The 14,825-nt window shown below is 39.3% G+C and overlaps 1 protein-coding gene across 1 annotated transcript; it reads left to right on the top strand.

The window, feature by feature from the left end:
• The first annotated feature begins 4,439 nt into the window (after positions 1-4,439).
• Positions 4,440-7,595, top strand: LOC123235289 (metallothionein-4). The gene is made up of 3 exons (XM_044661405.1): positions 4,440-4,470; positions 6,014-6,079; positions 7,504-7,595. The coding sequence occupies exons 1-3, from the start codon at positions 4,440-4,442 to the stop codon at positions 7,593-7,595; spliced, it is 189 nt and encodes a 62-aa protein (XP_044517340.1).
• Positions 7,596-14,825: the final 7,230 nt, after the last annotated feature.

Below are 14,825 nucleotides of genomic sequence, written 5' to 3'. Positions count from 1 at the left end.
ACCCTTCCAAATTTCAGTATCTTGGGGAAAAACTCCAATGACTGCCCCCTATCTCTCCCCCCCCCCCCACCAGTAATGGCTCTGAACTCTTTCAATTCACTCAGAACATCTTGAAGACCATTTGCACCAGACTGGTGCACATTATAGTTTGAGGAGAGAATAAATATTTGGAAAGGAGAGCTCCCAGAGTTACAGTCACAGTCACTGAACACGATAATATAACCATATTTTTTTTGGTGATTCTGAGTCTTATTGTCCTGTCTCTTGGCCTCTGGCCTTCCTTCCTTCCTTCCAGTAAAAAGAAAGCATGGGTTTCTTATCCAACAGCCCAATCATGATCCTGGAGAATGTACCTCAGAGTTCTTAGCTACTGGATAAGAGAGACAAATACATGTAATTGTCTAGCTTCAGGCTTTTTCATGGCTCCTCTGGGCTGTGTGTAAAGCTAAGGTCTTCACTTGCTTGGTAGGTACTAAATTATAGCCATGTAGTTGATGCCCCATATAATTAAAAGACAGCAAGAGGGCCCCTAGAAAGTCTGTTAAACTTGCTGAGTAAACAGCCAGGCACAACACACCAAGCCTTGTCCTAATTGACGACGCTGTTTTTAATCCATCATCCTGCTCTTAGGTTGGGAAACTAACTTACCAGGAAGCCACTGAGCCTTTCTCTGTCAGGACAACATGAACCAACAGCTCCAGGAGGCTAGAAATCATTTCCACTGCTGAGCTTCCCCAATCAAGTCCTTCTCCAGGGTATTCTTCTCATCTCTTCCCTTTCCTGCAGATTTGGTTAGTTGCTGAGGGAGTCAATCTCCCCATGACTTCCCCCAATCGATCTGGTCCTAGTTTCAGCAAACCTTCCTTTTCTTTTAAAAATTATTTTTTAAATCCTTACTTTCTGTTTTCATAACAACTTTAAGATAGAAGGGCAAGTGTTAGCCAAATGAGATTAAGTGACTTGCCCAGGGTCACACGGTTAGGCAGTATCTGAGGCCAGATGTGAGCCCAGGTCCTCCTGACTCCAGGCCTCCCTCTCTATCCACTGAGCCACCCAGCTGCCTCAAATCCTTCTTTTCTTAATTCACTCAATTAGACAGAGCAGGGCTAGGGTTACAGAGTAGGCAGCTGATGCCTAGAATATAACACATAGCAAGCATAATGAGGGATTGGGACTGGACCAATGATTTCATTGATAAAGAGAACTCCTAGGTGAGGAAAACTCCCTCTAACAAGGCAGGTCTGCACCTTCTCTGCCATTCATTGTCTGAGAGAATTGCCCAAGGCACTAAGGTTAAATGATGTATCCAAGGTCATGTAGCCAGTAGTTCAGAGACACAATTTATTTGAACCCAGAAGCCAGTTCTCTAGCCACTACAGCTTTCAATAAATAGTATATTTTAAAAAGACTTTTAAAAAATCATATTTTTAATTCTGGAAAATCCCCCTCATCTATGGAATACAGGTTTTATTTTATAAGTGAGATTATGCATATTAGAGTAAATAGTCCAGCCCTTCCTTCTGAGGCATGGTAAAAAAGGCATTAGATTTGTGACCTTAGAACCTGAATTCAAATCTTGATTCTGCTACATGTCTTCAGTGGGACCTGAGGTAAGCTGGTTTATCCCTTGGGACTTTGGTTTATTCCTTTGTAAAATGAGTGAATTGAATTAGATCTCTAAGTTCCTGGCCTGCTCTAGGACTCTTATTTCTTGCTATTTTTCAATTGTGTCTGACTCTTTGTGATCTCATTTTGGGGCTTTTTTTTTGGCAAAGATACAAAAATTGTTTGTCATTTTCTTCCCTAGAGCATTTTACATATGAGGAAACTGAGGTAAACAAGGTTAAGTGACTTGCCCCAGTCATACACTAGAAAGTGTCTGAGGACTGATTAGAACTCTAGAGGATTAAGCCTACCGTACTTCAGGTCCAGCACTAGCCACTGAGCCACCGAAATGCCTCACTATACTGCCTACTTTGGGTTATTTTCTGTGGTTTAAGGACACACAAAAAATTTCAAGTTTCAAATCTTGCTTTGACCCAGGGCACACAAAAATCTTTTCTGGAATCTGCTATCAGAGTTAGAAAGCTTAGTTGGTGAGTCAAGAAGAAATATTAAATAAAATGAAACCAGATACAAAAGCATAGAATCTTCAATGAAGCCTAATTTTGTCTGACTCGGCCTGGGAAGTTCTCTTCTCCCTGGGCTGTCTCTACAGTATGGCAGGATTGGAGCGGCTGTATTTCAGGCTGATTTTTCTCTGGATTAAGCTCAGCTACTTTTATTTTAATAATAGTTTGGGCCTAACCTGATAATGATACAATTTGCACCTACAGTAATAGAAAAGTTATTTCTTTATAGGCAGCCTTGATCATTCCTTTAAAAAAAAAAGAAGAATTGCTCAGATTCCTTTTGAAGCAGGTACTTCTGGGGCAAGTGGCTATTGCTTTTGATTCCAGAAGATAGGACTTACACAGGAGAGGTATCCAAGGGATATTCCATTCCAAGGGAGTGAGTGTCAGTGACAAAGGGTACGGTCTTCACTCACCCCATCTCATCACAGTGAGAGAGCAGTAGGAAGAAGTTAAGGAGTGCGGTAATCAGCAGTGTCAGCCAAAAATATAGGCAGAATACATAACTGCCTACTTGATAAGGTCTTGGTAAGGCCTTCTTTACCCTACAAGCCAATTGTTAAACACTGAAATTTTACCATTAAAGGCATTTTTCTTTCCTTTGAATTAAAGTTACTATCCTCTGTTAAAATGCTTAAGGGGGCAGCTGGGTGGCTCAGTGGATCAGGAGCCAGGCTCAAAGATGGGAGGTCCTGGGTTCAAATGTGGCCTCAGACACTTCCTAGCTGTGTGACCCTGGGCGAGTCACTTGACCCCCATTGCCTAGCCCTTACCACTCTTCTGCCTTGGAGCCAATACACAGTATTGACTCCAAGTTAGAAAGTAAGGGTTTAAAAAAAATGCTTATTCCTTTCAGAGGGATAATACATCAAGCCTCTATCAATCAATCATATCTTTGCATGGACTAGTTTGATGATTCCTAACTAACAGGCTTTAGAGAAAGGTAAAAAGAGTATGGGGAAATCTCAAGTCTAATAGGGGAAGAAAAGGGAAAACACATTTATTTGGTACCTACTCTAAGTGCTTTTATAAATATTATAAAAAAAGATATTTATAACACTTCAAAAGAGGTACTATTATTATCCTCTTTTTTTATAATTGCGGCAAACAGAGATTAAATTACTTACCCAAGGTCACACAGATAGTAAATGTCTGAGGCCTGATTCGAGTTCAGGTTCATCTGACTCCGGGCCTGGAGTGCTAGCCACTGTGCTACCAGTTTCCTCTCTAGTAATAGAGGAACATCACCGGGTAGACAGGGCAATGGGGCATAATGGAAAGCTCTCAGGACTTGGAACCTGAAGACCTAGGTTTAGGTAGAGTAATAGATATAGAAATATAGTGATAAATAGATATAGAGATAAATATAGAAATATAGATAGATATGAAATATGGATACAAATAGACATAGAGAAATATAGAGATATAGAGAAAGGTAGATAGATGAATAGGTAGATAGAAACAGACAGAAAGAAAGATAAAAAGCCGGGCAGATAGACAGACAGATAGAGACACAGACAGACAGATAGACAGCCACAGATAGACAGATGCTCAGACAGACAGATAGGTAGAGACAAATAGAAAGAAAGAAAGAAAGATAGATTGATAGATAGATAGATAGATAGATAGATAGATAGATAGATAAAAAGACAGAGATAGAGACAGAGATACAGACAGACAGAGTGATTGATTGATAGATACACAGACAGGTACAGATAGATACTCAGACAGGTAGATAGAGACAGACAGATAGAAAGAAAAATAGATATATAAAAAGAAAAACAGAGACACAGCCAGACAGATAGATAGATAGGAGATAGAGAGACAGACAGGCAGATACATAGATAGATGGATCAAACAGGTATACATTTTCTAAGCCAAAGTATTAGTGGCTGCTTAGTTTCTACTATCAGACTACATATGGCTCCTTTCTCCTGAGTTTCCAAAGTGCAGTGGAAAGCAGATAGCCAGGACAGACAAGTCACTTCTACCCTTAGCAAAAAAAAAAAAAAAAAAATAAAATAAAATCAATTACTGGATGGCAAGCTTGACTTCTTCTGCCAGTCCTGCCTCCCTCTTCCCTTCATCTCTCCCTTCCTGGGAAAGCCACATGACTAAACGGTATTGCCTTTCACCCTGAGCAGGTGTCTGAACAGGGCCGTGTGCAGGGCGTCTGGCTCCAGGGTGGGGAGGGGTGGATCCCCACTCTCACACCTACACTGCTATAAATAGGGCAGACTCTGAGACTGCAGACTTAGCATCCCTTCTCCTCACTCCTGTTTGAGCTCACTCCACCTGTCTAAGGCCATGGACCCTGGAGAATGTACCTGTATGTCTGGTAAGTGAAGCTGGACTCTGGGGGACCCATTGAGGCAGGAGGAGAATCTCCTTTTTTCCCCCACTAGGGATATGGCTAAATTTCCTGGCTTTTGTCTCACATTAGACGAATGGGGATGTTAGCCTTAAGCTTTTCCTCTTTGAGTGATTGTCCTGGAGACCTTTTATTGCTTCTCTAACCTCAGTCCAGACCCCAGCTGGCAGGGATACTTTCTGACCTTTGAATTCATCCAGAGAGAGATGCGATTTTGTTACTGTACAGACTCAATGGGTGAAGGTTTCCTAAAGTACTCAATGAGTTCCGGTTACACATGTAACCATTATAAGCACGTCTAGATTTTGCAGTACTGACATTAGGCTTTGCTTCCTCTCCCAGGACCGCAGTCAGCCGAGTAGGTGAGAACAGAGGAGATGGTATTCAAAGCCATCACATTTGTTTGCAGCTAAAGACGAGGATCTCAAGAAATGTCAAAAGTCTTGCCTCTCATATACTACATATGGCAGTTATCTGTAGTGGGCCTACTGAATTTCCCTTTCTACCCATCCCTTTACATGAGAATTTCTAGATAATGTATTAATGTCCTTTGTCCCCTTAAATTCTCTTAGACCTGCCTGGATCTCTCCTTGCACTCGCCATCCCTGCCAGCTTGTGTTACATTTTTCTGTGTTCCTATCAAAGGTCCCTCCTCTCCTTCCCTGATCCATCCCCTTTTCATAGAATTTAAGCTCTTTGAGGGCAACAAATGACATTTTTTTGACATTTTTATCTTTGGATTTCTGGTGTTTGCTTAGCTCAGGGCCTTATCTTGTAAACAGTAGGTACTTAGTCACTATTTGAATGAATGAATGAATGAATGAATGAATGATGTATTATTGTTAACTTCTCAAGCCTGTTTTGAGAGCATATTCCATTGCGGATTTTATCTGATCCAATTCTTTACTTCTGAAGTTGAGTGTTCTGAAATTAGATGATAACAGGAAACTTTTGAGATTTTTTTCTTCAGCAGCATATGGGACTTGGGAGAGCTAATGTCCTGCCCCCAAATGTGCTGTTATCCTCGTTTGTCTGGGGCATGTAGTTCTCAGTCAAGCATCGCTGTTCTGCAGAGAATGCCCTAGACCAGTGATGGTGAATCTTTTAGAGATGGAGTGTCAGAACACGCCCCTCCACCTTGTGCTGTGCCCTCCCCCACTAAGTGCTAGGCATGCCCTGCCTGCCCCCTTACCTACACAAGGGAGGGAGGAAGTGCTCTCATTGGACTGCTGGGCAGAGGGATGGGCCATGTGAGAAATGGACTCAGGCTTGGTGGAGAAGGGGAAGGGAGTAGCTCCACTGGAGTTCTTCTGCTTTTCTAGTAACTACCTGGGGGGGGGTGCATGTGTGCCCACAGAGAGTGCTCTGTGTGCCATCTTTGGCACCCATGTCATACATTTGCCATCACTGTCCTAAGACCCTGCAATATGTGTAACTATAATGGGGACCCAAATTGGCTCAAAGCATGGCAACTGATCTCACGGTTGATACTTTTGGTGATCTCTTACAGGAGGAATCTGCATTTGTGGAGACAACTGTAAATGCACATCCTGCAACTGTAAGACATGTCGGAAAAGTGAGTAGAGTGCCCCATGGGGTTCCTTCTGCCAACGGATTCCAAGGGCCTAGTTCAGATGCAATTATATCCTTGTGCAGTTCATTTGCTGCATAGTGTAATAGAGAGGAAGTAAGAAGACCCAAGTTCTAATTTCATTTCTCCCACTCTTTAGCTGTGTGACTCCAGCAGGTCATTTCTCCTTTCTAGGTTTTATTGTTTCCTCTGTATAATGAGGGGATTGAACCAGATTAACCTGTAAGGTCTTTTCCAGTTCTGATATTCCATTCAATTTTTTTCCTTGGAAGCCACAGTTTGCTATCTTTAGCTTTTTACAAAGTTGCTTCTAATTCCCCTTTTCATCCAAACACAGTGCTAGAAAATCATGGCTTGATATGGGGTGGGGGAGTGTGGGGAATAGAAATGATTCCTTTCCTTCTTCCCCGCTGTCCTCCTTGCTTCTTTCCCTAAATATCTTGCATTTTTTTTGCCTGATTTCCCTCCAAACAAAGAGGGAAAAGAAGCAAAGATCCCTGGAATTTTTTTCATAGGCCTTAGAAGTGGTGGACTGAAATAAGAACCAATCAGAAAACTAGAACACAAGCAACCATGCTTTCTCTCCCCTGCCCCAACTTCAAGATGCCTATATTCTCTTTTATGCTTAAAGTAGAAGGGCAATTGGACCCAAATGACCTTCGGTTCTTCTTGGTTGTTTCATTTTATTTTGACAGCTTTGAGTAGATACAATCTGTTCTGGACACTCTTCCTTTGTTTCTCCTCCCTTTTATCATTCACTGTCACTCTTGCCCCAAAACCCAAAATGGTGGTAGTAGTTGTCATGGTAGCAAACAAAGATTGGTAAGGAAATGGAATAGTCATAATCTGGGACAAAGGAGTTGTAACCAAGGCTGGGGGTATCATGGTCAGTTTGGGGGGAGGTCAGATCTAGAAATCAGTTTGTAAATCTCAAGATGACATAGAAATGTGAATAATTATTGTAGTTAGTATTGGGAGTTCATGGTTAGGATTTGGAAGCTAGAGGCATGACTGAAGAGTCATGGTGAGATTGAGGGGGTCATGATCAGGATTGGGGGCATGCTTAGGTTGTGATGGGAGAAATCTTGATCAGAACTGAGACCTGCTTGGGAGATTCTGCAGCTTAAATCATGATGCTTCACTAGGAAATGCAAGTTTTGATTAGTGGTCTCTTCCATTCTTTAATTCTGACTATCTAATGAGAGAGACCACGAATGGTCATGGTTATAAATCAAGGTCAGGGTTGGAAAGTCATCAGGTTGATTGATGTACAGTTCAGGGGAGTTCTTTCCAGGCCTTTCTCCACATATTTTAAGCCCTGATTGCCATAGGAACTAACATCCTGCCTAAGACTGAGAGGACAGACTGACCCAGGGCTGAGATCTGCTTCTTTTTTGGTTCCCTTTTAGGTTGCTGTCCCTGCTGCCCACCTGGCTGTGCCAAATGTGCCCAAGGCTGTATTTGCAAAGGAGGATCCAATAAATGTAGCTGCTGCCCATGAAATTGCACGCTCAGTGATAGGGTTGGGATGGGGAGGGGAAGGATCTCCAGGAAACCTTCTGTATATTTGCTTATTGGAGAAAATGACGTCCATGTACAATGTATTGTATTTTTTATATATTTGTCCAAGCTTAACCTCAGTAACCTTTACATAAGGCAATCATAACAATAAAAGTCTCGTTATGTTTATTGAGAGCTGAGAAATGATTTAACCCAACATTGGTGGAATGCTGCAGCTGTTCTATATCACCTGGCTTGGCAATCATGATAGGAAAGAAAGCTGGATGGGTTGGTCTTATAAGAAAATAGTTAATAAACAAGACTCAAAACAGGTTGCATGACATGACAATTCCTAACACCAAGAAATATGAGGCATGAGCTGCTTCTGGTTTTGATCTATTATTCTAAACTTATTTTGATTCCTGAAAGTGGCAAATTAGGCCATGAACTTTCCCTCTCTCTGCATTTTCTTAGAAGATTTAACATAAAGTAATACAAAGATAAATTAAGATATGGGTTACCTTGCTTGCTTTCCAGATCTGTGCACATTTGCGTATATATGTGTGAAAAATCTTCCAGTATAAGAGTTATAATCTTTACAGTCAAAACAAGTTTCATATGAACTGTGATCAGGTGCCTTTAATTTGTGGATGGCTAGGTACTGCAATGCAAAGAGCCAGTTTGCTTTCTCAATTGCTTTCTCAGTGCAGAGGATGAAAGACAGGAGGGAGAGAAAATTGTTCTTTGTCTGAAAATAAAATAAAATTTAATTTAAAAACAACAACAATGAGCCCATAGAATCTCAACTCTGCCTCTAACAAACCGTGTGATCTTGTACAAAACACTTACAGGCTGTGAACCTCAGTTTTCTCATCTGTAAAATAAGAAATTTAGATCAGGTGGTCTCTGGTGTCTTTTCCATCTGTAATATTCTTTGCATTTTTAGTCAGTTGTTTCCCTTACAAAAGCTGCCTTTTATAAATCTCAAAGCATTAAATTTGAACTATGAATACTCTCTACCATGTTGAAGCTTTGTTAGGTTGTGATGCCTCTTTATCCCAAGAATCAACATGTCAGGCTCCCCAGTGCCTATTAAAGGTGAATCTAGAGGGGGCAGCTGGGTAGCTCAGTGGATTGAGAGCCAGGCCTAGAGATGGGAGGTCCTAGGTTCAAATCTGGCCTCAGATACTTCCCAGCTGTGTGACCCTGGGCAAGTCACTTGACCCCCATTGCCTACCCTTACCACTCTTCTGCCTTGGAACCAATACACAGTATTGACTCTAAGACGGAAGGTAAGGGTTTTAATAAAAAAAAAAGGTGAATCTAGAGAATGTCTTTCTTTAAAGAACTCAAAGGGTTTCATGCAGAGGACCTAATTATTCCTACTTTGTCCATAAAAAATAGGGAGAGCAAATATGAGCATATCAATTCCAAGACAGAGTAAGGATTTTAAAAGAAAAAAAAAAGAATGTAAACTCCTTGAGGTCAGAGATTGTCTTTCAGTTTGCTTGTATTTGTATTCCCAATATTTATCCCAGTGCCTGATATCATAGTAAGCACTTAATAAAGGCTTATTTCCTTTTTTTCTTCTTCCTATCCTTCCTAATTATTAAGGAAGTTTCCCCTTGAATTCCCAGTTCTGCCTCCAGAGCCAAGCAAAACAAGAGAAATCCCTTTTCCATGTGAAAGCCCTTCAAATATTAGAGTCAGATAAATTCAGAATAGGTGAATGACTTGAATATAAAGAAGGAAACTATAAGAAAATTAGGTGAACATAGAATAGTATACCTGTCAGATCTATGGAAAAGGGAAAAATTTTAAACCAAGCAAGAGTTAGAGAAAATTACAAAATGTAAAATAAATAATTTTGATTATATTAAAAAGGTTTTGTACAAACAAAAACAATGCAACCAAAATCAGAAGGGAAACAACAAACTGGGAAAAAATCTTTATAACAAAAAATTCTGACAGAGGTCTAATTACTCAAATATACAAGGAGCTAAATCAATTGTATAAAAAATCAAGCCATTCCCCAATTGATAAATGGGCAAGGGACATGAATAGGCAATTTTTAGATAAAGAAATCCATACTATCAATAAGCACATGAGAAAGTGTTCTAAATCTCTAATAATTAGAGAAATGCAAAGCAAAACAACTCTGAGGTATCGCTTCACACCTAGCAGATTGGCTAAAATGATAGCAGGGGTGAGTAATGAATGTTGGAGGTGATGTGGCAAAATTGGGACATTAATGCACTGCTGGTGGAGTTGTAAACTGATCCAACCATTCTGGCTGGCAATTTGGAACTATGCCCAAAGAGCAATAAAAGAATCCCTGCCCTTCAATCCAGCCATAGTATTGCTGAGTTTGTACCCCAAAGAGATCATAGATGAACAGACTTATACAAAAATATTTATAGCCACACTTTTTGTGGTGGCAAAAAACTGGAAAACGAAGGGATGCCCTTCAATTGGAGAATGACTGAACAAATTGTGGTATATGCTGGTGATGGAATACTATTGTGCTCAAAGGAATAATAAACTGGAGGAATTCCATGTGTTTGATGCAGAGTGAAAGGAGCAGAATCAGGAGAACATTGTACACAGAGGCTGATACACTGTGGTAAAACTCAATGTAATGGACTTCTGTACTAGCAGCAATGCAATGACCCAGGACAGTTCTGAGGGATTTATGGAAAAGAATGCTCTCCACATCCAGAGGAAGAACTACAGGAGTGGAAACACAGAAGAAAAACAACTGCTTGAACACATGGGTTGATGTGGACATGGTTGGGGATATGACACTAAATGACCACACCAATGCAACTATCAATAATATGCAAATAAGTCTTGATTGATCACACATGTTAAAACCAGTGGAAATGCATGTTGGATATGGGTGCTGGGGAATGAAGGGGGTTGAAGGGGAAAGTAAAAATAAGAATCATGTAACCATAGAAAATTTTTCTAAAAAATAAAATATAAAAAAAAGATATTAGTGTCAGACACTGTGTGTTATCTGGGTATCCCTAGCGCTCTCAAACAATCCTCCTAAGTCTTGACTTCAAGTAGCCACTCCACATCCTGCTGTCCTTCCTTTGGATCCTTTCCACCTTATCAATGTCCCTCCTAAAACATAGCTTCTAGAACTGAATCCAATATTATAGATAGGATGTGACCTGAATAAATTATAGCAAGATTTTCAATTTCCTTATCCTGGATACAATTCCTCTCTTCATTCAGTATCAAATTATATCTGGTGCAAAATGTGATATTTGGGTAGAGGGCCAGCCTATGAAGATCTAGTTCCACATCCTATCTCTGACACATATTATCGGTGTGACTTTGAACAAATGAATCACTCAGTGCCCCTAAAGAACTCCCTAAGACTATCAACTGCAAGTGACTTGTTAATCTGTATCCACAGAGAATTTCCGTAGTAAGAGATACGCAAACAATTAAAATCCGAAAAATTAACCAACTCCCTCCCCAAAAAGAAATAACATTAGCTTGTTTGATCATCATATCTCACTGTTGGATTATACTGATCTTGAAGGCCACTCAGACCCACAAATCTTTTTTTAGATACAATGCTGTCTAGCCACTCTGTCCCATTTAATACTTAAGAAATGTATTTTTGAACCCTAATCTAAGTACATTTTTCCTTATTAAATTTCATCATTTTAGATTTGTCCTTGCTTGATAGCCTGTTGAGATATTTTTGAGTCCTGGTTCTGTCATGCAGTGGGTTAGATACCTTTACTCCCCTACTAGATTTATATCACCTACAAATTTGATAAGCATGCCTTCTATTCTCTTATCCAGATAGTGAATAAACTGACAAACATTACACGGTCAAAAAAAAGTTCCTTGGGAGGATACTGCCAGAGACCTACATCCAAGTTTGATATCAAACTCTTTTTTTTTTTTTAAACCCTTACCTTCCTTCTTAGAATCAATACCGTGTATTGGTTCCAAGGCAGAAGAGTGGTAAGGGCTAAGTAATGAGGGTTAGGTGACTTACCCAGGGTCACACAGCTGGGAAGTATCTGAGGCTAGATTTGAATGTAGGACCACCCATCTCTAGGCCTGACTCTCAATCCACTGAGCCACCCCACTGCCCCCTGACATTAAACTCTTAACTCTTACCCTTTGAATACAGGTACCTACCCAGTTCCCAAACTACCTAATTATATTGTTTTTTGCCCCATATTTCTAAATTTTGTTCATAAGAATAGAATGAGTTTTGTCAAATATGTTGCTAAAATCTAGGTAAATTATATCTTTAGCAAATCCCTAATGTATTATCAAAGGAAATGAAGTTAATCTGGTATAATGTGTTTTAAACGCAGCCACACGGGTTCTTTGTAATCACCTCAGTCTTTTCTATACAGACATTGATCATCCTTTTAATAAAATGTTTTTGAATTTTGCCAATAATGACATTTGTTTCTCTGGTTATCTATGGTTTACAGACTCTACTCCCTTTTGTGAATATTGGGCCAGTCTTTGCAGTACTTTTGCTTCCTGAGATTTTTCAGAGGTCATTGAGAATGGCTCAAGAATAATGCCTTATACAGTGCTATGGGATTCATCAGACCCTGCCCATATCAATACGTAAAATGCAATTAAATACTTCTTACCGATGTACCAGGAACTGCTTTGGTCAGCCTAGCCTGAAAACCAGCTGTGGTATATTTCTCCTTTACCCCAGAGTTCTTTGATGCCCTTAAAGAGATTTGGGAATGTCTAGTCTCTGGCTCAAGCCCCAATTAGATTGTGCCATTCTAATTTTAGAGACCCCCTGTACTTTAGTTCCATTTAATCATTAAATGGCCAAATCACTTAACAAATTTTTTATTTACTTGTAACATCCTTTAAAAATTTTCTTTGAGTTCCAAATTCTCTCCCTCCCTCCAGTTCCTTCCCCTTCTCCCAATGAGAAGGCAAACAATATATCAATTAAGCATGTGAAATCATGCAAAACACTTCCATATTTGCCATACTATTCAAAAAAGTAATAACAATGAAATGAGAAAATTATACTGCAGTTAGCCCTAAGGGTTCATCAATTCTCTCTAGAGAGAGGGATAATTTTTTTCTTTCCTTTCCTTTTTTTTTTTTTAGTAACCCTTAATTTCTGTCTTAGTATCAATACTAAGAATTGGTTCCAAAGCAGAAGAGTAATAAAGGCAAAATAATTAGAATTAAGTGGCTTGCCCAGGGTCACACATCTAGGAAGTGTCTGAGGCCAGATCTCCCATCTCTAGGCCTGACTATTCATTGGGCCACCCTACGAGCCCCTAGATAATATTTTATAACAAGAATGCTTTGGAATTATCTTTAATCATTGTACTGATAAAAATAGTTGTCTTATTGTGCTCAAAGGAATAATAAACTGGAGGAATTCCATGTGAACTGGAAAGACCTCCAGGAATTGATGCAGAGTGAAAGAAGCAGAGGCAGAAGAACATTGTACACAGAGACCAATACACTGTGGTAAAATAGAATGTAATGGACTTCTATACTAGCAGCAGTGCAATGTCCCAGGACAGTTCTGAGGGATTTATGGAAAAGAACACTACCCACATTCAGAGGAAGAATTGCAGGAGAGGAAACATAAGAAAAACAACTGCTTGAACACATGGGTTGAGGTGGATATGATTGGGGATGTAGACTCGAAACTACCACACCAATGCAACTATCAACAATTTGGAAATAGATCTTGATCAATGACATATGTTAAAACCAGTGGAAATGCGCATCAGCCATGGTGGGGGAAGCTTGGGGGGGTGAAGGGGAAAGTAAGAGCATGAATTATGTAACCATGTTAACTTTTCTAAAAAATAAATATTAATAAATGTTTAAAAAATAGTTGTCTTTCACAGTTGATCAACATTACAATAGTGCTATTACTGTGTACAATGATCTCTTGGTTCTGTTTATTTCAGTTCATGTGAGTTTTTCCAATGTTTTTCTGAAACCATCCCCTTTGTCATTCCTTAAAGCACAATAGTTTTATACAATCATATGCCACAACTCTTTTAGCTGTTCCTCAGTTGATGTCTATCATCTCATTTTCTAATTCTTTGCTATCACAAAAAGAGCTGCTATAAAAATTTTTGTACTTATTTGTTCTTTCCCTTTTTCTTTGATCTCTTTGGAGTGTAGGCCTAGTAGTGGTGCTGTCAGATCAAAGGGAATATCCCTTTGGGCATAGTTCCATATTGTCTTACATACTGATTGGACCTGTTCACTATCTCACCAATAGTTTACTAGTGTATCTATTTTTCAACATCCCTTCCAGCATTTGTCATTTCTGATAGGTGTGAGGTGGTACCTCAGAGTTATTTTATTTGCATTTCTCTAATCAATGGTGATTTGAAGCATTTTTCCATAGGACTCTAGATAGTTTTTATTTTCTTCTTCTGAAAACTATCTATTTATATTTCTTGACCATTTATCAATTAGAGAATGGCTCTTATTTTTGTAAATTTGACTCACTTCTCTATACATTTGAAAAATGAAGCCTTTGTCAGAGAAACTTGCAATAAACATTTTTATATTACTTTATTGTATATGATTTTTAGCAAAATGTTTCCCTGATTACCTATTTTAATTATGTCTATTTTTTGCTTTTGCTTTGTCTGAGATCATGATTGCTACCTCTGACTTTTTTTTTACTTTAGTTGAAGCATAATAGATGCTGCTCCAGCCCTTATTTTAACTCTATGTCTCTTTCTATTTCAAGCATGTCTCTTGTAAACACTATATTGTTAGCTTCTGGTTCCTAATCCATCCTACTATCTGCTTTCTTTTTATGGGTGAGATCACCCCATTGACATTCACAGTTATGATTACTGTGTATTTCCCTCCATCCTATTTCCTATGTTTATCCTTCTATTTCTATTTTTACCCTGTCCCTCCTCAAAAGTCTGTTTTGCTTCTAACTATTGCTTCTCTTAATCCACCTTCTTTTTATTGTCCTTTCCTCTTTCTTATCCCTTTCCCCTCCTACTTTTCTATTGGGTAGTTAGATTTCTATGCTTTTCTATATTTAACAGGATGTGTGTGTGTGTGTGTGTGTGGTGTGTGTGTGTGTGTGTGTGTGTGTGTGTGTTATTCACTCTTTTAACCAATTTACATGGAAGTGAAGTCAAGCATTGCCCCTCATATTCCCCCTCCACTGTAAAAGCTCTTCCTTGTGCATCTCTTTTATGTGGGATAATTT

Source organism: Gracilinanus agilis, chromosome 2 (assembly GCF_016433145.1).
Source record: "Gracilinanus agilis isolate LMUSP501 chromosome 2, AgileGrace, whole genome shotgun sequence".
In the NCBI taxonomy this organism is placed as follows: Eukaryota; Metazoa; Chordata; class Mammalia; order Didelphimorphia; family Didelphidae; genus Gracilinanus; species Gracilinanus agilis.
This window is presented reverse-complemented; position numbering and strand designations above follow the sequence as displayed.

Coding starts and splice junctions, on each gene's coding strand:
- LOC123235289 (XM_044661405.1), top strand. CDS start 4,440: ATGGACCCTGGAGAATGTACCTGTATGTCTG. Junction 4,471..6,013: donor AGAATGTACCTGTATGTCTG/GTAAGTGAAGCT, acceptor GATCTCTTACAG/GAGGAATCTGCATTTGTGGA. Junction 6,080..7,503: donor CTGTAAGACATGTCGGAAAA/GTGAGTAGAGTG, acceptor GTTCCCTTTTAG/GTTGCTGTCCCTGCTGCCCA.